Source organism: Drosophila simulans, chromosome X, assembly GCF_016746395.2.
Source record: "Drosophila simulans strain w501 chromosome X, Prin_Dsim_3.1, whole genome shotgun sequence".
Classification (NCBI taxonomy): domain Eukaryota; kingdom Metazoa; phylum Arthropoda; class Insecta; order Diptera; family Drosophilidae; genus Drosophila; species Drosophila simulans.
Genome location: NC_052525.2, coordinates 20,173,263 through 20,196,240, shown reverse-complemented (window position 1 = coordinate 20,196,240; position 22,978 = coordinate 20,173,263). Strand labels below are relative to the sequence as shown.

Here is a 22,978-nt window from a genome sequence, read left to right as displayed (position 1 = left end):
CAAATTTCTGGCGATTTCGTTTGCAGATATCACAATTGGTGGGCGTACAGATATTACGTGTGTGAGCTGCTCGCCCTTATAAATGTGATAGGTGAGTACTAGTGCACGGAAAAAAACATAAATATAATAATATCCAACCGATGGGTCCTGAGGTCGTCGTGTGCCAAAAGGGGCCAATCGAACTCAGTTCGCATCATTTATTGCTGCAAGTATATTTCTTTGACCTTGGCTCATCAGTGTGTTTGAACCAAACAGATCAAATTGATATAATACTGGAAGAATGCTATGGTCGAGAGTCTTGACGGAGAATTACTCGGTACTCATATAGGGAAGTACTAGTATAAGGAAAATCACAAAGGTTTACATAATACGTATGATTGATTACCACCCAGTTTAAGCCACAAATTAAAGTGCGGAAATTAATATACTAGTTAAGTAAGAAAATCTTGCGATGAAACAGAACACAGTCGGGTGTTTGTTTCGGTGCACATGCCAATCTGTCGACTTCTCCAGGTGCCAGTGAGATCGGTAAACAAAGTTTCGGGGTTAGCAAAACGGTTTCTCGCGACGGGCCTCATAAATTCGGCATTCATTAACATTCCCCGTTCGATTTTACGCCGAAAAATCAATGACGAATTTTTATCGACTGACCGCCCCGCATCAAAATAAACAAATGCTTCCCGATATTTCTGGTCCCCTCGTGAGGCGCGCGCGCCTAGATTCGAACTCTGACAAAATAATGAACTGTCAGAAGACATGGGAAATAAACAATAATAATGCGAGTAAAACACGTTTATAAAATGGCTGACATCGTATCAAGAAGTGCGGGGGGCGATCCGTTGGAAAATCTGGGCCTAAATGGCCAGAAATTTGAAATGGGTTAATTAGGCGGCAGGGAATAGGATAAATGTAAATGTGAATGGAAATGGAAATCGGGGGGCCATTTTCATTGACTGAAAGGTGGGGGGCCGCGAAAATGCAGTTAAGTGCACACCCAGAAATACAATTGTATATTTGAAATATTTTTGTGGCTACGTCACGACGTTCATAATGATTTTATTTATTATCTGAAGATTATATGGAATAAAAAATTTGTGTGATCGAAATTCCATTTTACCGTTGAAAAATCTAGCTTTAACTGAGTCTTAAAACAACCATTTTCTTATATTATACATACATCCCCAATTGAGTACGTCGAGACCCTCAACTATAGCCTTCTTGCCTGGATAATGTACATTCGGTCGGGATGTAGAAATATGTGTCAGTGGAATCAGGCTTTTTCCTCTGTATATGAAAAATCCCATCTATCTAGCCCACTTAGTTGCCAAATGAATTTAAAAGTTAATTAGGAGCTGTTCAGCAAAGGCCTTTCCATTCAATAATCAGGATTCCTTTGAGCATTCATTGGTTATTCTTTCAAAAGTTTATTATCCATATAATTATGACCACAGTGCATGCGCAGAAAGTGATCGTTAAAAATTTTTTAGTGCCCTGGGGCAGCATGCCCCAATGGTCATTCCTTTATTGTTCTCTCGATAAAACCAATGAAATGCGCATCAGTTCGCCATAAAAATTAACGTACCTTGGAGCATTGTTTGTTCATTGACCTCCATCTCCATCCCAATTAGCCGCGATTGATGGATTTCGATTCCGAATCCGATTCCGAATCCGCATCTGCATCCGATGTCGGTCTATCTGCCATAATTAATGAGCTGCGCGGGTGCGGGTGAATTGTAATTGAGGAGAAAATCGATTCATTCCCGCCCCGTTGGCCTTAAATCGATCGATCAAGCGGATCCGAATGCATCGGATCGGGAAAAGTCCGTACCGATACGTAGCGCCGAATTTTCCAAAGAGCACCTATGCACCCATGCACAAATAGGGGGTTAATGGAAAATGAAAGGTGGAAAATCGGTGGCAAAGAACCCATCAATCCCAGTGTCCGGTCCGATAAACAGATATTCAACTAGGACAGATGGATAGGCAGATAAACCGAACGAACGAAAAGTGTATCTCTGTATCTCTTTGGTGCTGATTTGTATCTTTTTTGTGGTTCCTTTGCAGGTCAAATGTTTCTTATGAATCGATTTTTCGATGGCGAATTTATGACATTTGGCCTGAAAGTGATAGATTATATGGAGACCGATCAGGAAGATCGCATGGATCCGATGATTTACATATTTCCCAGAATGACCAAATGTACATTTTTTAAATATGGTTCAAGTGGGGAGGTGAGTAACGAATGCAGCTCTCGACAAACCCAAGACTCAATAATAATTTAATCTGCTCTTCTAGGTGGAGAAACACGACGCCATTTGCATTTTACCATTAAACGTTGTTAATGAGAAGATTTACATTTTCCTTTGGTTTTGGTTTATATTATTAACGTTTCTCACATTATTAACGCTAATATACAGGGTGGTTATTATATTCTCTCCTCGAATGAGGGTCTACTTATTTCGTATGCGATTTAGGTGAGTTGCATATCGGTACATTGAGGGTCCTCACTGGCGTTGATATGGGAATATATTAGGGAAAATGTGAAGCTTATTAAAAAGCTGCTTTCGAGCTAAGGATTCGCGTTTCTATGAGATGTGAATGCCTTATGTGGGTTCCACAAAAATCAATATACTCGTATAGGTGCCTAGAAGTATGCAGCCAAAACAAAATATATATTTCGCATTCGAGTTCGTTTTTCACTGCATACTTCGTAGACCCCTAGGTGAAATTGAAGCCTTAGATTTTTCTGTGACACCGCCCAGGTTTCTTGTCAATATCTGTAACCCTATCAAACTAGTGATTCCCATTAGCTTACATAATGATTTGAAGAAACTTACTTAATGCCATTTTTTCAATTGCAGGTTAGTGCGTCGTGACGCTATTGAAATAATCGTTCGTCGTTCGAAGATGGGCGATTGGTTTTTGTTGTATTTACTAGGTGAAAACATAGATACAGTTATATTTCGTGATGTTGTACAGGACTTAGCGAATCGTTTAGGACATAACCAACACCACAGGGTGCCTGGCTTAAAAGGTGAAATACAGGATGCATGATATTGGGAGTATTAGAAACAATACAAAATGCAATTTGTCGTCTCCATTTAAAAACCATCGAATTCAACAACAAAAATGTCGAAAGCAAGAACAATATTATGAAAGGACAATTACAACCACAAAGGAATCTAGAGATCTTCGCAGCAGCCGCTTCATTAAAACTTACAACTCAACACACCGCTAAAAAATCTTTAAAAAACGTATCTCAAAAATACAACCAAAAAAACTATCGTCAGCTCGCAGTCAGTCATAAATCAGCATTATCAACCATGGAGACTAAGTCTATCGATAGTCGGTACAAACACATTCAAAACCACAGGACATAGAATACAGCATAGAAAAATGGAAGCGGAATGAAAGCATGGAGAAATATGGAAAAATAGGGAAGCATTAACAGCCACGCAACGAAAGGAATTACTACAAATTCAATACCAATCAATTAAAGTAACGTAAATGAGAAAACGGATATCGAATAATCAAGAATGGAAGTCCTGGGACTTCCGGACAGGACACCCAAGCCGGTGGCAAGTAGCGCCTGCCGTCGGCCAGGGGTCACAAGGTCACAAGTCACAAGGGATCGCTTGGAAAATTAGCGATCAGCGACCCATAGAAGTGTTGCCCCAAGGACAAGATCAAAGTGTGAGGAGAACAGCAAATGGACAGCACCGGCAACGGAAAACAACAGACGAAACGCACACACACACAGACGACGCCACACATACGCTTACAGCGACATCACTCATACGCCCCGTAGAACACATCGCACTTTGCTTGTCATGCAGCGTTAACTAAACCAAACATCAACAAAGTCGAGACGACGCCAGCGGAAAATTGCATTTCTGTATTAACCCCAAGAGAATAGAAGAGGAAGATTCGAAAATCAGCATCACTTTCACCGAGGAAGAGCAGGAGTACCATACAAACGAGATGCTAAAACAACGCAACAAGACGGGGAAAGAAAAGCCTCCCCGCTTTGAAAATGCAGCAAATGAAAGTCAAGAAAATCGCAAGTGGAAATCGCAGAGGAGAGTAACAGTTTAATTAAATTAAATTCAATTCAATTAAATTAAATTACTTATTACAATGATATCTTGAAGTGTTCATGTATTCGAAAGTAGGTTAACTAAGTCAAGCATACAAGTAATTCTACATATATGTATAATATATATATTATATATATACATATATATATATATATATATATAAACAATTTTTTTTTTTAACTCTAAGCATTTGTATTACCCGCTAAACAAATGAACAACAAACCAAAACGAAAAAAAAACTAGAAAAAACAACCAAAAAAAAGCAAACTGAAAACAGAATTTTTTTGTATACAGAAATGAATGAAAATTGAAACCCGAAATGAGCAGATAGCGAAATAATGATAAAGAAAATGAAAGAGTAAAACCTAAAACCGAGACGAAACGAACAGAAAATATCAGTAAATATCAAAGAAAGTTCAGAAAATACCATACCGAAAACCGAAACAAAAGATACATTTACATAGTTTAATTAGAAGAAACTATAGCGCGCATCATTATATAACCGAAAAACTGAAAAACCGACCGAACAGAACGTTACTCCCAACTTACAAAGACAAACAGACAGACGGAAACGAAAATGTTTTAAGCTCACTCACAGTTACACACACTCACAACACAACACACACACACGTATATAGCATGTAAAGCATATATAAATATATATAATTATCAATCGATCATTCAGTAAAGGAGAGCAGCCAACATTCGCATCATAAAACAATTAACTCCTCTAATAATAGAGCATACTCAACTCTGTCTCTCTCTACGAAAAATACGCCTAGTACTCAAGCGGTACTCAATGCGAAAATAACCCAGGAAAAACGGGCGGCACACTCACGCTTTGTCACATGAATCAAGTGTAAACGCAACGATAATAACTTTATAATACCGCTAGCGAATTAAGTCCTAAACAAGAGGGTACAGTTCGGGAGTTCGACAATTCCCCCAGGCATTGCAGGTGGTCCTACAGTAAACGCCTTCTATGACAAACATCGCCCCCTTCGAAAAATAGTCACCCATCCACGAGTTCATCATCATGTGCTACAAATCGTAATATCCGTCCAAAAAACCTTTTGAAGCGCACCTCCCGCTCTCTAACTACAATCTCTCCTTCTTTTTCGGGTCCCGATCCTTGATCCAGGGTCCTTCCGACTTCCGCCATCCGCAACACCCAGTCCCAAGCCCCCAAGAAATGGACCAAAGAACCAGTTACACAGATGCCTCAAAAGTTTTTCCCCTCCCCGTCGCATTTTCCCATCTCTTGAAGGACGACCAAGAAAAACAAATACACAGCCAGAAAAAGCCAAGCCAGAGATGCAAATCTAACAACAAATGTCACTGCCAACAAAACCAGTAATTGTAAAATCAAGTTTAAATAGTTAAAGACCATACATATATGAATCGAAATGGGGACCTGATATGAAATGGAAGGTATTTCCGTAGGGCTAGCACTGCAATGCCGAAAGTAGTTACAAGAAAGCAAAAGGAATTAAAACCCGATGATTGTTCCTTGTCACAGAATCAGGAATTGCCGATGTGGACCTGCTCAAAACCTCACTCCTTTCGGGAATTCATTTCGGATTTAGATCACCTAATTTGAGTGTTTTTTCCGTCTACTCACACTACTCAGCATACTCAAAGACGCATTAAAATTTAGAGGGAGGTGAAAGTGGGTGTAAGGTTGAAGCGAAAAAACAATAAATGTAACAATAAATGGTAATAAGTAATTTTAGCGTATTTTTTTTTAACAGCTTATAGCCAACTAAGTGAAGTAATTGTAATTCTAGTTCAAACTGAACCATTTTTGTCTGCGTTTTTTTTTTTGTCGTGGATTCGTAGGTTAAGCCCCACACACACACTTATAGCCACACAAAACACAACCACAAACATGGTAAACGAAAAGCAAATGTATAAATATCGAGGATACTTACACTGTAATTAAGGGGGACGAATAAGAAGGAATACCATACCAAAACGTAAGCATATTACAAGGAAATTGCCATTAGTCGATAGTGTTAAAGCGATACGTATATGATCTACATGCTAGGCTAACGAAAAGCAAACAAACGAAAGAAATAATGGAAGGAATACTTAGTGTAGCTCAAGATGGAATCTCTCGTATCTCGTAATTCGTAACTCCAACTAAAAGCAATTGTAAAATATCGTAATAGATCTAGGGGCGATCGAACAAACAAACAAAAGCAAAGCAAACGAACAATACGCAAGACTTTATTTTACAAAGTATTTGCCGCAATATTAGGTCGAAGAGTTCGAATTGTACTAGCTGAATCTAGAAAATAAGAAGAACATTTCATAGACGCAATCCTAGAAGCAATAAGCACACCCGGAAAAGGAAATTAAAGTTAGAACGGAAACGGAATCAGGCAGAGCTAACGGTAACAACGATGACTCTTCACCACGTTTCCCCACCTCCGGTACAATTCTGTCCACTTCTCACCACACATCACTGCACTTTTCTTGCTCTGTCTCTCTTACACCCTTTTTGCATCTCTTTTCCACTGAAAGAATATGTTAACTATTCTTTCACTAAGTAGCCTGTTTCCTCTTGAAGAAAAAACAACAAAATGCACGCATGCCAAATATCAGTTTTATCAGTGCATTTCACATTTATGGAGAACGTAAGTTTCAAGTGTGGGCATTTGTGCTTACACGTTTTACAAACATCTCAACATGTGATAGTGGAGACAGGCTCTACTTCGTATATCCCATTTAAGAGAATCTGAATCCGTAAGAATAATTCAAAATTCTGTTGAAATCATCCTTTTTTTCAAGTGATTAATGTTTGTGTTCGTTTGTTAATTTGTTTGTCTGTTTGTTTGTTCCCGGTCTGAAATTGGTTTCTGCCATATTATTTGTGTATAGTAATTATGTTTTTTTTGGTGGCTAAGATAAGGTTTTAGTTCTGTAACTTCTACCATACTTTCTCACTCATTTGTTCATACGTGCAATAAAAAAGAGACTTGTATACATATCATTGTTTTTTTGGTTTTATTTTGGGGCTACATTTCAGATTCTCCACCCACCTGTTCCTCTCTTCCCTTCTCACCCCTCTGCTCTTATCCCCTTCACTATCTATCTGTCTCTTTCTTAGCACCCGCTCAATTTAAAGCGACGAAGAAAGTCAATTTCTCACGGCTCAAAAACGCAATAAAAACTGAACCTTGAAATCTAACGAACTAAAGCAACAATTAGTGAAGCATATTGGTGAAATACTCGTAACTTATATTTTAAATCGAATTAGTGAGTGATTAGCGCAACGGTAACGATAAAAAAATCAATTTAGTTGAATTCCGTAGCAGAATCGAATCGAATAGTGAGAACTTTTTATTAGGAAGCGAAAGCGTTTTTTAATTGTATATTAATCGAATCAAAATTGTAAAGATCAAATAAAAAATAACGAATATTGCATACAAATTGAAACTGCCAATTCACATTCTCAGACAAATTTTTACGAAGCTAAAGCTAAAACCAAAACCAAAACTTAAGAACATCCAATTAATAGCACTAAGCGAAAATATACAAAATTGCTGAAAATTACCGAAAAGCGAAACCAAGCTGAAGAATCGCAAAATCGAACTCGTATCTAGATCATTTAACTAGGCCCACGACTTTAACCCTCCTTCGTTTCGGTATCTCCCGATTCTCGATTTCGATAGCCAATATATCCGATGGTCGTCACTTGATTAACCATATCGGATTGCGGTTCAGGATTACTTTAGGCACTTAGCGTATATATAAATTTGTGTGTGTGTGAACAAATAGCAGACAATAATTAGTGAGGGAACTTTTTAGGCGAGATCGAAGGACCAGGACTGAAATGACGAGGGAAAATAAGTTTTCCTGGACTAAGTGGGCGTGGCTTTCACAAGCAGCTAATTTATTGTCTTCCAGCATAGCGTACATATTTCACTATTTTAGTCAAGATACTTTGTTTCCCCAACTGGAATAACGTTGCAGCTTAAATGTGATTCAATTCTGATTTTTAATCGTTTTTCGTTTTTGTCAAAGTTTTCTATACTATTGGCCACGCCCCAAGATCTCAAAGGCTTGAAAATGATAGAAAGAGATTTATTTCGTTGGTGGCCCAGAGTTCAGCAGCAAAATTAGCGATCCGCATTTGATGGAGTGTATAGGAAAACTGCCTTAAAGATTTTCTAGTGAGACCGATCGATAAGCCAGCAAACCGTGTATATATTTATTACATAGAGGCCGAGTCGGTGAGAATTTTTTTTACTAAATACAATTTACGAGTAAGCATAACTTTTAACACAAATCAACACGATCTGTACATAGCCGACATACAAACATACAAAAAACACCCTGCATATATATATTAATATGTATACAAACAAGCATATACATACCTATATATAAAGTGTTTTACAACAACGTGGATTAGTTGGTAACCGTAGAGCGAGACATTCTTAGCAAAATTACACCTAAGTTTTCCAGATTCAGATGACTTTTTAACCAGACAAAGGTAGACAAATTGTGAAATTATTAAATTATGTAGAAAAGCAGTCAGAGTAATAAACTATTTGTATTTCAACTTGTTTTCCAGGAGATCCTAAGTTTAGTAAAACGTAATATAATGTAAATGATAAAACGAAACGAACGTATGTAAAATAATTGCATAAATAATTTCAAATATATTCGCCGATTGCCTTCAACTAGAGGAATTTTGATTACACTTAATAACGAATACTAAATATTTAATAATAATTGAATAATGCATTGAATATTTATACAAAATAAAAGGCAAAAGCAACTATTAATATATGGAATTGTGGGTAGAAGAGGTCGAGAAGAAAGACGCAGAAGGTCAGGCGCATACAGAAAAGAACAAATCTACACAAAAATGAAATTCAAAAAGAACTGAAGTAAAAACAAAGATTTTAAAGCAGTAACAAATGGCAAACAAAAGAGAACAAACGAAAAAATAAAAAAATCAAGATAAAGCATTCATATTTGTACACTAAAGATCCGTTAAGGACTACGCAACTTATACACGCAATATTAGACTAAACCGACTTCGATAACCAATAACCGATAGATTTCCCCCAGCCCCCAGCACAGAAGAAATGAGAGGGTTTCCGAAAAAATCCCCATCTTCAGCTGCATAAATTTGATTAATATTTTTTTTTTAACTAGAGACACTCGCACATATCCAATGAAAGACGTCGATTACTTTCCATTCCCATTACTATCGAAAGACCACCACCCCTAGATACGCACACCCCCAAGAATCTAATACGAAAACGAAATCGATGGCTGAATCGAGATCACAACCACAATTACGATAACTATTACAATGGCCACCATAACCACAGATGCACAACCACTGGAGCGAAGGACATGCGAATTAAGAAGACGGATGTAGAAGCTGAAAGGAGTAGATCGAATCTAGTGAATACTTTAAGGCGTTAAGCGTACTTCTAGTTTGTATCTCTTATATACACGCAGATATATCTAGGTATATGGACATAGCATAATTATACAGATATACAGACCTATGAATAACTCAGATAACGCATACAACTAGCCAGTGGATCGATGTCGAGTGTAAGTCGCTGAATATCGATAGTAATCGATCCAAATCGATAGAGATTTAGTAGATCCAATCTTTTTTTTGTACTTGTACTTGTATGCTAACGGTAAAGGTAATGGTAAACGGTAACGATAAACGGTAATGGACATTTAACTAGTTATAACGTGCAGTTATCGTAATTTATGATTATCGATTATTGAGTCTTGAGTACGATTATTACGAACGTTTAATTTTGTTAATACGAAAACAAAACGCGAGCATGGTTAATAAAGCTTTAATTTGAAGCTATATAGGTATATATATATACGCAAATACATATATATATATACCCACACACTAACACACACCCGACGCAATACACAGAAATAGACACATACAGACAAGGAAACGTCCTCAGTTTATAAATTTTCAAATGAGTGACACGGCAAACTTGAAACGAAACGAACGAAACGAAACACGTAGGCAGTACGGATTAGGTCTTAAGGCCCCATATAAGTAATATACAATTTAAATTATTTAAAAATCAATTTATTATTGATGGCAAACGGAAGCGAAAGCGGAACGATGGCGATAACGATAGTGATGAAGATAACGACAGCGAGAGGGGAGAGCCAGGCAGTATAGATCGGAGCCGCGAACATATACATGTGATCATATATCCGATATCCGTCGATATATATGCACGTCCGATATATGCGCACGTGCCCCGATCGCCATACATAAACACACACATACATATACTATATGCATAATACCAGTGACATACATGCATATGTACTACTCAAATCGATCCGATCGGAGGAGGAAATGAGGAGGCAAAACAAATCTATATACAGTACATGGCATACACTTATATGAAGCCCCTATATTGAGGATATAAACGTGAATTTTTAGCAGACTAAGTAATAAATTATACACTCACAGGCGGTCATATTCGAACTACACACACACAAGGGCGGTATGCAGATATATATATACACGAATATATATATATAATATATATATATATTCTATACGTCAGCAAAACAAATACCAATAATAATAAAATTATGCAATAAAGCGAGGAGGAGTGAGTACTAAGCGGAAACGGAAGTGGAGGCGAGGACACCTTACATTTAAGACACTGAACAAAAAATCGACTTGTAAATAACACGCATACACACAGCCAACACACAGGCAGACCGCAGACAGTCACATCAGTATACATACACCCACTCACACATACCCACATACACACATTTTACGATTAGTTAATTTTACAAACTAAAATTATTGCAGCAGGCGCATTACATAAAATGAAATACAACTAAAACGCGGCAAAGAAGAAGAACGAAGAAATAAAACCAAAAATCATATGCATTAAAAGTAAAGTAAAGGCAAAGACAAACAAAGGCAGAGGCAAAGGCAAAAGCAAATGAAAAAGCAAAGCGAAAGAGCCCAGTCGGAAGAAAGGGGCGGGTGGTACTCTCTCCCCGAGCAACTTCCCGCCCTCGTTACTTCCAACAAAAAACAAACGGCCAGAGACGTTGATGGGAATTAATAATTACCAAGTAAAATTATAAAATATTATTATATAAATTATTATAATTATAAATTATTATTAAAGCAAGCAACAAACGTAAAAAACAAAAACAGACAAGATTAAAAATACGAAACGAAAAAAAACGAAAAACACAAAAAAAATCAAACAAAACCAAACATAAACCAAAAACACAATATTATAATGCGATAATTGAGTAATCAACAAAACGAATTGACAACGTTGTATGATTTTGATCAGAAAGTAATAAAAACAATTTTCGATTTGTTACGAAATATACATAAATATCCAATGTCTTTTATTTCATCGGAGGGGCGAAACACCATTTAAGCTCAGCACTGTCTTGTATTACAACACCAAAGCAGAGGATGTGGTGCACACACAAATATGTAAGAGAAAATTGTTAAATTTATTGTTTATTTTATGATTTTGTTTCAAACAATTTAAATTTGGAAAAAGCCTTTTTCTGGTTCTTCACATTGGCGTTAAATCGCATTCATCATACGCACTGTTGCAGAGAGAGAGAGTTAAGTAAGTGTATTTCTAAGTCTAGGCTAAGATTCTTGCCAGCGGAAGAACGGATGCGACGGTATTAAGAGGTCCGAAATGGGATCTTCACATAAGACCAAATGAGCGGCATGCTACTAGTTTCGAGGAAGTTTCAAAGGCGAGGGAACGATATAAGATCAGGAGATCTAAGCAACGCGAGGTTATGGCCGCCGAAAAGCGCACCTAATCTGGGGATCCAAGACCCTTTGCAGACGTCACGATCCTGGGTAGGCAGCTCACAGGATTATTGGACACGGGGGTGGAAGCACAAGGTGCTCCGGTTCAGTCTTACTTCTCGGCGGTGAGAACGGCGTCCGGCGAAGATCGGTCCCTGGAATATGGAGGTATCTGTAGGACAATATTTGTCTACCTTTGCTCTTACCTGGAACAAGCTGCCTACTTTGGAATCGATGTCTGGCAAGCGAACGGGCAAGCACCATCGGTCGAAGGTGGAATCGTGCCGAAGTCGGTGAACGAAGCAGCAGAAATCCATGTCAGGCAATGGAAGCACTGCGCCAACCTAGAGGAGATTGACGAAGCGAAGGAGAAGCTGGAATCCTGAAGCCTGTCGGCGCGGGTAAGGGAAGCCTTAGAAAAGGTCAAGAATAAGTTCCGTACCTTTGAACAGGATGGCCTAGGAGTGTCTAGCTTGGAAAGGCATTCTATCAAACTTGTCGAAGGATGCATGTCTCCAGCGAAGCAAAAGGTCGTCGGGGATGTAGTGGAGGACCTATAAGGAAGCCTGCTGGGAGTGTATCACGCCAAGGACATCCAGTTGTGATCTGTAGAATGGAAAAACAAAGTACACAAGGTCAGGCAACCAAATAAATATAATTCCCGCACTGCGTGGGCCCCACGTAAGGCGCCGTTCGAACTGCTGACTACATCAGTGCCGCGTTGATTCCTACCATCCTCCTAGCTACCAATTACCAGCTTAATAAGATATGGGTATGTTATCGAAAACGACACATTGGTAACATACGTTATTGTTTGTAACGTGCATTTTGTTCAAAGTATAATTGCCCAATGCGTTATCGCTGAGAAGTCTGTTTATTATTTTGGTCTCTGTAGACTTAAGTTTACAATTGGGATTTTTAAAGCATGGTTTTTTTATTTTGCCTGGGAAAGTTGTGTAGTAACCCCGATGTTTGTTTGCAGCAAGTTCTACGTGCTCCTTTTCCCAATCTTTTTTTAATAATTCTGTGTTTTTCAGCCGTGGCATATTTATTGCTACAGCTTACCACGGTGAAAATTCCTTGCGTCGATGCATATTTGGCGGCCAGGTCCACGAGATCATTTTTCGGAATGCCGGAGTGACTAGGTATGTGATGAATTTTAATGTGAGTCAAGCGGTTTTTATTAACTATTTTCTTTTTAATGTTACAGGCTATATAATTATCAAGCATTTTGTTTCGGATCGCAATGACGCTGTTCCTGCTGTCTGTTAAGTTGGCAACTCAGGAAATGCCTATCGAGAGAACGTAGTCCAGAGATGTGTCTATCGCTAGCAGTTTGGCAGTTAAAGAGGACAGGGTTTGTTTGTGGCTTTTCTGAGTCTTTGATTAGCGTGCACTTTTATTTTATTTATGGTTGTTTTGAATGAGGAACACTCATATGCTAGCTTACTCCTTAGAAATGCTTTGTGAAGGAGCAAATCTTTCTAGGATTGACGCCAAAGGAGCAGCCACTTAATAATCTCAAGAAAGCGCACGTTTTGTTGGCTGAAGAGACCGCTCCCTCGATATGGGCACTTGGAGAGTTATTCGAGGCTATAATTCTTCCTAAATATTCAATTTTTTCCACTTCGGTAATTGTAGTGCCATTGTGAGTAATTTGTATCGGTTGCCTTCGCAGATTGGAGTGAATTACGCTCTATTTGGCAGGGCTTAAGGAGAGGTTTAGTTCTCCACATTCAGTTTCAAAATCTAAGATTTTTGCCAAAGGTTTCTCCCTTGCCCGAAAAAGATTGAGTGGAGGAAGAAAAAAAATAGTAGAAAAAAATCGTCTGCATATTGGGACAGTTCGCAGTTATCATCGCTCAGGTGCTGCTCCTTGAGATACTCCTCTCTTTAGCTATTATTGCAGTTTCTCTTAATTAAAGCTCGTTTTCGGAGAAAGTCTGTTCACCAATAAATATGGTGAGGGTTAAATTGGAACTGTTGTAATATAGACTCTGGAATTCCTATGTCCGCGCAGTCGAAAGCCTTTTGAAGGTCAAGGCACGCTGCAACTACATATAATCCTTTCATATTAAGTGATTGGACTTTATTTATTAGGTCGTTTATGAAAGCGTAGGATCTATTTGGTAGTGGACGATTATATGAGATGTGGTGGTCTGTTATCTTAAACAGATTGCTTATAAGACAGATGGATTATGTCCAATGACCCAAGTCGGGAGAGGATTAGGAATATGGCGGAGACCATAAATGAAAATCATAACTCAATCGCAGCCATACCGACGGGAACTTATTCGTCCACTGGGGCGTCACCATCTGCCCCGAGGCGATCCCGATTCCGCCGGTGAGTCAGTTCCAAACATTCGAATAGCTGAGCGCAGGGAGGGCCACGTTCGTTGGATTAGGAGTCTTCCAGGGCAACCTCCCTTGACTCCCGTAGATTCCTTGGACAATCCAAAGGCGACGACCGCCACAATTGTTTTCAACGGCCGCCAACCGCTGGTGTTGAAATATAATATTTAATTAGTTTTCGTGTAAATAGTTTGTAAAGCTTACCGTTCAACTGCACTAAATTTGGGTCGCGAAAAGTTAGTTAGTCTGACAGGGGAAGCAACTTCACACGTTTAGTTCGCATCCACTGGAGCTCGTCAGGATTAGGTGACCCTGCGTATGTGAATACGTCTATTGTATTGCACTCATTATAAGCACCGAAAATTGCGGGACAATTTTCTACGGTGATTTGTAGACCTTAGAGGATTCCTGAACTTGTTGCTTATACCGTTTAAAAAGCAGTCGACGATCAAGGGTGATCGCTGCCTGATGAGGGCTTGATGATGGATTGATGATGGATTGATGAGGGATTGATGAGGAAATTAAATAATTATAATTATATTTATGTTTATGTTTAATAAAACAAGAAAGCTTACCGAAATGTTCGAGTGAGTGATCACTGTAGGGAAGATGGAGCTGTCCTGGTCGTCTGGTCGTCGACATCGACGTATTGATAATGGGTGATGCAAAATTAGCTAAATCCGCAAAATCCTTAGGGCATCCTAGGTCGGGTGGGTGCGCATGGTCATAGCATCTGCGACCAGCTGAACTTTGAAGATATCGTCGTTTATGTAAATTTAATTCTCTTGTTTACCTTTTTCTGTTTGTCTGCTTGTAGGAGATCGTAGGTATGTAGAGGCGTGAGACTTCGATAGTTATCGATGCTCCGGAAAACTCTGCCCTGAAAAAAGCCAGAGCTAGCAGCACTGCCACTAAGGAAAGAAAGCAGTTCGTAACAAAATGGCGCTCAATATAAAAACAGGATAAATTGTCGAGGCGACGACGTCATTTCAGATGATGATTGCAGATTGCAGGCTGAACTGCAATTGAATCAGAAGTGGTGAAGGAGTAGCCCACTGGGCGGCATAGGGCTCTACAGCGCGAAAGGCTGAAAATTTGCTCCTGATTCCGGATTTAGCGGCGGATTTGCATCACGGTGCGCGCTCTGAAAAAAATCTGTGATCCAGTCCTTTTTTTATTTAAAAGCTGGTCCGATCTGCAGTTACTTGTATTTCTTTTTTATAATTGTTTTGTTTAAGGTGGAGTCCTTGGTTTTTTTAGTTTTCTTAGCTTTTTGTATTTTAAATTGATTGTCGGGAATCTTATATGTGAGGACATTTACCCGTGGAATTCCACGCGCTGTACGGTCACCGCAAGATGTAAGAGAAAGTGCAAAAGATATGAAAAAACTAACAGGAGCTCGAGGTCAACCGATGTCCTTAACTGGCAGCTTTCACCAAAGGTGATAGCTAGTCCAGTTGATGAACGGTTAGTGAACGACGAAAAGTTTGAGTTTTGGGAAAAAGCGCAGGACAAAAAGTTTCAACTTCCCAGGTTAAACCTGAAGAAGAAAGGAACAATTCAAATTGGTAGGCCGTGAGGTATGGAAAATGTTTTTAGTGTGCTGTTCACCATTTTTTGGTTTTTGGTTTAGTTGGTGTTATCTTATTTATTTTCATATAATATTATTTTATTACATTGATTTATTTATTTAGGTATATTACTTAGGCAACATTTATTTATTCATATTAATTACGACTTCAATGGGGAAGTGATTGGTGTCAGTAATTTTAGACTTTCAGGAGCTTCACGAAATGTTAAGGTCGCTTCTGTTGCAGAAGGCTAACCTTCTAATAAGATCTAAATCTAAAACCGAATATTGGACTAGGCTGAAAGAAAAGGTTGGAGATCCAGACATATAAAGCGTGCATCCTTGCCGAATATGTTGCAAAGGTTCAGAGTTTGGATTCCTATGTTTTTAATCCTTTCAACGGACTTAAGGATTCTAAATTTGATGTTGTGTTGTTTAAATAATACCAACATAAAAGGGGACAATCACATATATAAATGACATATTTGGCATCCGTGTCTTCTGACTCTCCTCAAAGGAGATCGGAGGATGAGGTCCCTCGGTTGTCTTCTGTTAAGCCTCATTGGTGGGTATTGATCAGGTCGCTTGCCAGACGATTCCTGTGGTACCTAAGCCTTTTATGGTAGCGACTTGAGTGCTGGTTTATTTCATCAAATACCGTGGCCAGTTTCATATCCTTGAGCAGGGTGGTGATTCTCACATACCACACGCAGCCCTATTCTGTATAACCTGGATCCTATTGATTTGGCTATATAGTCTCCTTATTCGATAGTGACAATTTACTGCGCGACCGGAGTAGCCAATAGTGCTTTGCCATCCTAGCCCGTATTCGTGTTTTTAAGTCCGTTATATGTTTGGCAAATGTGAGTTTGCGATCCAGAGTAACCCCAAGATACTTTGTTGCGTTCGGTTGTAGTATCGGGGCATCCTCAATATAAACAGCTGGTGATGTGTTTCGCTTAAGAGTGTAGCATACGTTGGTCGACTTGCCGATATTTATCCCAATATTCCAGCGCCTGGCCCTTTTCGAGAATCCTGTTGAATATTCTTCTATGACTTCAGCAGCCTCAAGCTGACCTCGGGAGCTGTAACTGACACTCACGTCATCGGCAAATGTAGCCAGCATGGACTTTCCAAGTATGCTGTCGTGCGGCCGCGGCATATCAAATCTATATCTGTTGTAGAGCAGAGGGCCGAGGACACTTCTCTGAGGGACTCACGCAGCGACATCGCCTTCCTTCAAGATATGATCAAAGCAATCCGAAATATGGCCCAGGTAGAGTCCGTTTGATTTTGACCAGGATTCCAGTGTGCCACACTGGATCAAAAGCTTCTCGAATGTCCAGAAAGAGGGCCTTGCAATATTCCTTCTTGTCGTATGCATTCTGTACTTGCTCAACGGAGTTGATCAACGGTACTGTGGTCAGCACAGAACACAAACTGGTGCTCAGTAATCCCTTTGGATTCCATGATCCTGACTATCCGGAGAAGGCTGATCGACCGGTATGAAGCGGGTTCCCTATCCGGTTTGCCAGGTTTGTGGATCATGGAACCTATACAGAGCTGCCACTGAGAAGAGAAGTATTGCAGACTCACAATAGCGTTATAGCGTTCGTTATGAAGATGATCCCACGACTTGGTAGTGCCTTTAAAGTGACATTACAAATGACATCGTGCCCTGGTGCTCTGTTGCAGTTCTGGTGTGCTATGACATCAGCCACCTCACTGGGTGGCACCTCACGGCGTGATTGGAAGGTCCATCTGGAGCGCTTGTGTCAGTTGCTCCAGACTCTCTACCTGCTGCAGACTGGCGAGCTCGAATTGCTGGAAACGCTCGGCGAGGTCAGGAGCAAATACATCCGCTTGCCTCAATTCTGTCCGGCACGTTGCTATCCATCAGTGGCGCCTTCCCTGCGCAACCTCTTTTGATTGCGCGCGTAGCTTTCCATAGTCCTCCGCAATCTTAAGCGCCTCTTCTCAGCTATAAGGAGCAGAATCTCTCTGGTCATCGGGATTCGATCCGCAGCGGGCAGCCGTGATGGGTTGCAAGTAGCCAGTCTTGCGGCTGACTTGACAACATATATTAGTAAATGAGTCAATAGCATCCTAAATGTCTTGACTAGTGTTAATCACAGTGTTTGGGTGCAATGCAGCCTCATGGTGATCTTTGAATCGTTTCAAGTTTGTGCGCCCAGCACGTATATCCACATGGATACCCAGAATACCCCTCATACGAAGATATCCTGGTGATCCTCTTCAGCCGTATCGATTTCTCGCTGGGCCACCTGTTGCTAGCACGTTCACCTCCGAGTCCAGTACGAGCGCATGTCCTCTATTGTTGCACCTTTCCGCTCCCCAAAGCCAATGGGACGCATTCCAGTCACCCGCGATAATGAGATTGCAACGGTGCCCTGCCAGAATGGTATCGAAAATGAATAGCGGGGGACAGTAAACCGCACTGAACGGTCACGCCTTCAGCAGGAACTTGATTACGTGTTGTTTCCAGCGCATTATCTTCACTATTTGTCATACTGGGCTCATTAACGGCTTTTCTCAGTGCCTCGCCAAGGATCAATGTGCTCAATGTTCAATGATCATGTTCTGGCCCTTGGAGGCCACGTGCCCGCTGGGAGTTGTCTCTAGTTGTATTGATTGAAAATATTTTACTTTTACGTCGACATCAAGAATAGTGACTTGAGGGCCACTATTCAAGGCATTTGCCACTGTCGTGGGCTAGTTAAAGCGCGAAAATGAATTTTGATTAAATTGGAAAAGCTGGCAATATTTTTATACGTGCTGTTAACGTTAGGGTTGCCACTTGCGCTTTATGAAAATCGATTGGAGAATCGACATAGGTAATCAAAAAAGGTCATCTAAGGATGCCATGAAATTTGACTCGCACTAGCATTCGCATGACAACGACAGTTTGAAAAGACGTTCCAGAAGCAAACTTCAAACCGAACGAAGCAGACTATACCTGGAAGTCAGAGCTTGTCTATAAAACGAAAAAAGTTTCAGTTCGAAGTGCTACTATATATATCTATATATCAGTGTCAGGATGCGAAAGGTGCATGTTCTAGTTCGGACGCGCGACGACAAGAAGACCGTCTACGAGGTGGATCGCTTCGGAACGGTGGCCAACCTAAAGGCACGGATCGGGCGAGCCATGTCCGTGCCCATGGGCTTCAGTCAGCTGTCCTACAACGGTCGCGTGCTGTCCAATCAGAGCGTACTGCTAGATGTGGGCCATAAGTCCACCCTGGATCTCACCTGGAAGCCGGTCGTCCTGACGCCCAAGCCACTGCGCGAAAAGGGCGTTATAGGATGGACGATGGTGGTTTACATTGATCGGCGGTTACCAGAAATGCAAAGAACACGGTGGTAGCATAGTCAATTTACCGGACGGCGCCAGACGACGAATCTTCAACGCAGGTAACGATGATGAACTGGAGGCCCAGGACTTGACTGGACTCGATTTGATCTCCATTAAAGGCAAGGCGGAGCTGGTGCCGATTGCTCCAATGGATCTCATGGATTCTCTGGATCTCAATAAGAAGACCACGAAGAACGACAATGAGAATTAGACTAGAATAAATAATTTTCAATTCAAATGCTTTTGTCCTCATTTCATTTCGAAATTCCTTCAAGCCGATCGATTTTCAGGCCTCGATTTGAAATTTAAATTTGCGATACAAGCATAAGCACTCATTCATATTTAATATTTAAGTTTAATTATTTAACTGAGTGTGCTCCGGGCTTTAATAGCCAACAGACGCCATTTTCGTGGAGCTGCGGCACGAGTGCCCATCTCACTCCCTCTTGTGGTGGTGGCCAATGCTACACTGCGCGAAAATGTTGCTCACAGCAAATTCAAATTCGTAAGAAAAATAAGCAGTCATTTTGGTATGAAGTGTTAATTCATATTCATTGTGTTTGGCTTGGTTGAGTAAATAGGTTTATGGCGTTAGAAATTTGCTGAGCATCCAGGTCGGCGTTGGTTTTATTGATGATATCCCTTAGGTCCCCTAAGAAATTTACGAATCTAGAGTTAGTTTCTGTGCTGTTACTACTTTCCGTTATTAATTTTTTAGCTTAGGGTGTTTGGAGTTTCATAGGCTACATTCGAGTGATTCTGAGCATGATTTCTTTGTGTGTTTGATCCTTTTGCTACTTTGGCGTAAGACTTGAAGCTGTGCATACTCTTGGCCGATTCGATTGAGTTATCGATAGAGCTGTTAGATTGCCTGCACTGCCAGGATGGAGAGGGGTAGGAATGTTGGTCTTGTATTGCCGGGACTCCTCTTTGAAACAAGAAAGGGTACCTTGCGCGGACCTCCTGAATGGTTAGGTGTTTGCTTTTTCAATTGCATACGCTTTTTTTTTGGCCGGGCAAAACTGATTTGTGACCACATGTTAACCTTTGCCATGATCCTCCATGATCTACTCTGCACTTGAAGCACTTGAAAAAGTGGATGTCGACGGTTGAGATTTTTGGCAATTGTGCCGCTTTGCAGTAAGTTTCTGTTTTCCCGGAGGGGATCATCCTTATCGATAGGCCACCCGATAGACCGATGATTTTCGTGGCGCCCCCCTTGGACATCCTGTTGCGCGATCTGGCCGTTTGAAAAATCCTGGTTCGCTCCGGGATTAATCTTAAATGGCCTGGATTATGTCCAATGGCCCATGTCGGGAGAGGATTGGGTATATGGCGGGGACCATAAATAAAGGCAAATCATTTGTCTGTTTTACTGCTTTACAGATTTCGTGAGTCGTGAGACGTCGATAGTTATCGATCCTTATGCTTCGAGCTGTGTGGCACTGGGAAAACTCCGCCCTGAGAAAAGCCTTATCTAGCGGCACTGCCACTAAGGATAGAAATCAGTTTGTAACGGTATCTATAATTTTAAAGGGCAAAAGTACGTAAGCTCAGAGAAGCTCCACCTGGCGATTATTGTTGGTTTTGGAAACTGGTTCTGAAAAGCGCCACTAGTGCCGCGGTGTAGTCAGGAACTATGGTGAATGGCGCTCTTACGGTACTCTTTGGAACTAAGAGTGCTTCATCGTGAAAGCGCCACCTATGAGGGCGTAGTAAATAATACTATGTAGACATAGAATTGAAAGTGCATCCTACGGCCGCCAGATGGCATAAGGAAATTAAATGTTGTAAAAGCTGCACAGCCCAAAAGTCGGCATTGCATTATATGCAAATTCACAAGCAGCCCAAAAGAAGGCAACAAAGGTTGGAGAGCATTCTTTTTAAATTTTAAATGGTTTTATTTACGCCTGTTACTCTCTCATTTTCCGTTTAAAGCTTTTGGTCCTCGACGTTTATTAATTACCAATTTTATAGCAACCCTATCGAGCTTCAACTTTGAATTTATACATAAACGCACCTATTCTAACATTTTTTGTCAGTCGTTTGTTTATTACAGAAATGCACAAAACGCTAGTTATTATTGCTCCCACTTGGTGATATGGGGTCCAAATATGGGGCACTGCGGCAGCATTGCAAAAAATCCAAACTGTCTTCTGGCGAAGAACAGATATCTTTAATTTCCACCAGAAATAATAAAAGACTACAGTCCCCCCGAAGCAGACTTTCCCGACGTCTACCCTACTCAATCCCTATACGATATCCCTAGGATAGGTACCAACATTGGAATCCCATTAGGTTTTAGTAATTTATTTATAAATAAATAAATAATAATAATTTATTTAATAATTTATTTTAAATTTGTGGATGGCTTCGCAGAATACATTTTATAATATGTTGTTAACCCCTTTATTTTCCAGTACTTTCAATGGCACCTATTTGATAGAGTCGACCTTTATAAGTCAGACCTTTATAAAATGTATTTCTAAATTTAAAACTTAAAAATTGCTGTTCCCCGTGGTAGCAGAGAGTTTGATGAATTGACTACAGCTGAGGGCCCAGTTAGCAAAGCAGCCTGGAGTATAAATACATACCTACAACATAAATGTTAAATATAAATAAATAACTTAACATAAATGTATAATATTAGCATTAGCTGCATGGGTGTTCTAGCCTGACTAGGGAAACATTAACTTGGACTCCTTTTTGGGCTGGGTATATCAAGTGCCGAGTGTGTTACCTGTTTGCACATCGTAGCTGCAAATAAACCTCTTCTATCGCTTTCCGCTGATCTCAGGTGCAGTGCGCAGATTTGCGATGGAAAACGACATCCGGCCCTCGGATGCAACACTCGGCACTGCCAATATTATCAGGCTACTGCGTAACTAAGCCCTTCGATAGTCATCTGAATTCCATTCACGGCTGCTTTTAATAAACACGGGGAGCTAATCCCTGGCCCTTTTGGTCTCGGTTTCAGTTTCAGTTTCAGTTGAGCTGTGTCGGTTTTGAGTTTTGAGTTTCGGAGAGATCTGCCAGGACGATAAAGGACTTGCATGCGACATAATTACCGCTGATTGAATTGGGCCCGTCACAAAGGTGATGAATCGCATATCGCAGATGTCGGATAAGCGCACCGTTCGGCTGTTTACCCATTTTCCCAAAGTTTCCTCCGTTCCGTTTTTTGTTTTGCTTAGCGGAAATGCGCACTCGCAAAAAATGCAGAGTCCTGGGCCTTTGTTGACTCACTCGCTTGTTTGCCAGCCTGTTTATTTGGCTGTTTGGCTGTCAAATCAATGGGACATTCGAGTAAATGTGCACTACAGTGGGACTTCGATGAGGGGGCGCTTCTCCCTTGGCAGGTCATCCTGAGAGGCTCCACTGTGTCTGTGTTTTTCCACGGCTGGCGTTCATTAGTTTATCCACCAGCACCATATTTGCTCACCTCTTGCGAGAAAAACTGAACAAATGAGGTCCTCGGACATAGGCAGCTCTTGAATGTCAAAAAGGATCAACACACCAACTAGGATCAACCAACACTCGACGGCCATTTTAAAGGCAACTTTTACGTTTTAAGCTCTCCGATTAAAAATCAATCTGTTGAGTGAAATTCTTTCACACCTTTTTAATATGTTTTGGGATAAATAATTGTTGACTGAACCAGAATTGTGAACTGCCTCAAAATACTAATTTAAAAATATGACAAAATGAAAATAAAGTTCCTAATTATGTAAGTAGTTTATTTTAATATTTGG

General features: G+C 40.3%; 2 protein-coding genes, 1 long non-coding RNA gene and 1 pseudogene across 7 annotated transcripts in view; 2 read left to right on the top strand and 2 right to left on the bottom strand.

Annotated features, from left to right (window-relative positions):
* Positions 1-11,493, top strand: part of LOC27206581 (innexin shaking-B) — a 152,582-nt gene extending 141,089 nt beyond the window's left edge. For all 4 annotated transcript variants that reach the window (XM_016180925.3, XM_016180923.3, XM_016180930.3 and 1 more), the window contains 4 exons: positions 27-91; positions 2,065-2,231; positions 2,296-2,474; positions 2,862-11,493. In XM_016180925.3, coding sequence (XP_016040206.1) covers positions 27-91; positions 2,065-2,231; positions 2,296-2,474; positions 2,862-3,054 — 604 coding nt within the window. In that variant the 3' untranslated portion in view covers positions 3,055-11,493. The remainder of the gene's footprint in view (positions 1-26; positions 92-2,064; positions 2,232-2,295; positions 2,475-2,861) is intronic.
* Positions 11,494-12,009: 516 nt separating this feature from the next.
* Positions 12,010-15,157, bottom strand: LOC27208418. 2 transcript variants are annotated; one of them, XR_005544670.2, is made up of 5 exons: positions 14,859-14,943; positions 14,488-14,758; positions 14,212-14,430; positions 12,138-12,537; positions 12,010-12,086 (listed from the first exon to the last, which is right to left on the bottom strand). It is a non-coding gene; the product is annotated as an uncharacterized LOC27208418 (long non-coding RNA). The 2 variants fall into 2 exon arrangements; XR_001600860.3 differs by lacking the exons at positions 12,010-12,086; positions 12,138-12,537 and adding an exon at positions 15,077-15,157 and having other exon boundaries at positions 14,339-14,430; positions 14,859-15,016.
* Positions 15,158-15,318: 161 nt separating this feature from the next.
* LOC120285362 lies at positions 15,319-21,640 on the top strand (annotated as a pseudogene).
* Positions 21,641-22,095: 455 nt separating this feature from the next.
* On the bottom strand, positions 22,096-22,379 carry LOC27207603. Its single transcript, XM_016183285.3, has 2 exons — positions 22,295-22,379; positions 22,096-22,220 (listed from the first exon to the last, which is right to left on the bottom strand). The coding sequence occupies exons 1-2, from the start codon at positions 22,377-22,379 to the stop codon at positions 22,096-22,098; spliced, it is 210 nt and encodes a 69-aa protein (XP_016040201.1).
* Positions 22,380-22,978: the final 599 nt, after the last annotated feature.

What these genes read in the sequence shown, in the direction of transcription:
- LOC27207603 (XM_016183285.3), bottom strand. Translation starts at nt 22,379, where the DNA reads ATGGGTAAACAGCCGAACGGTGCGCTTATCCGACATCTGCGATATGCG. An exon ending in CGGGCCCAATTCAATCAGCG is followed by an intron (nt 22,221 to 22,294) that starts GTAATTATGTCG and finishes AAACCGACACAG; the next exon opens with CTCAACTGAAACTGAAACTG.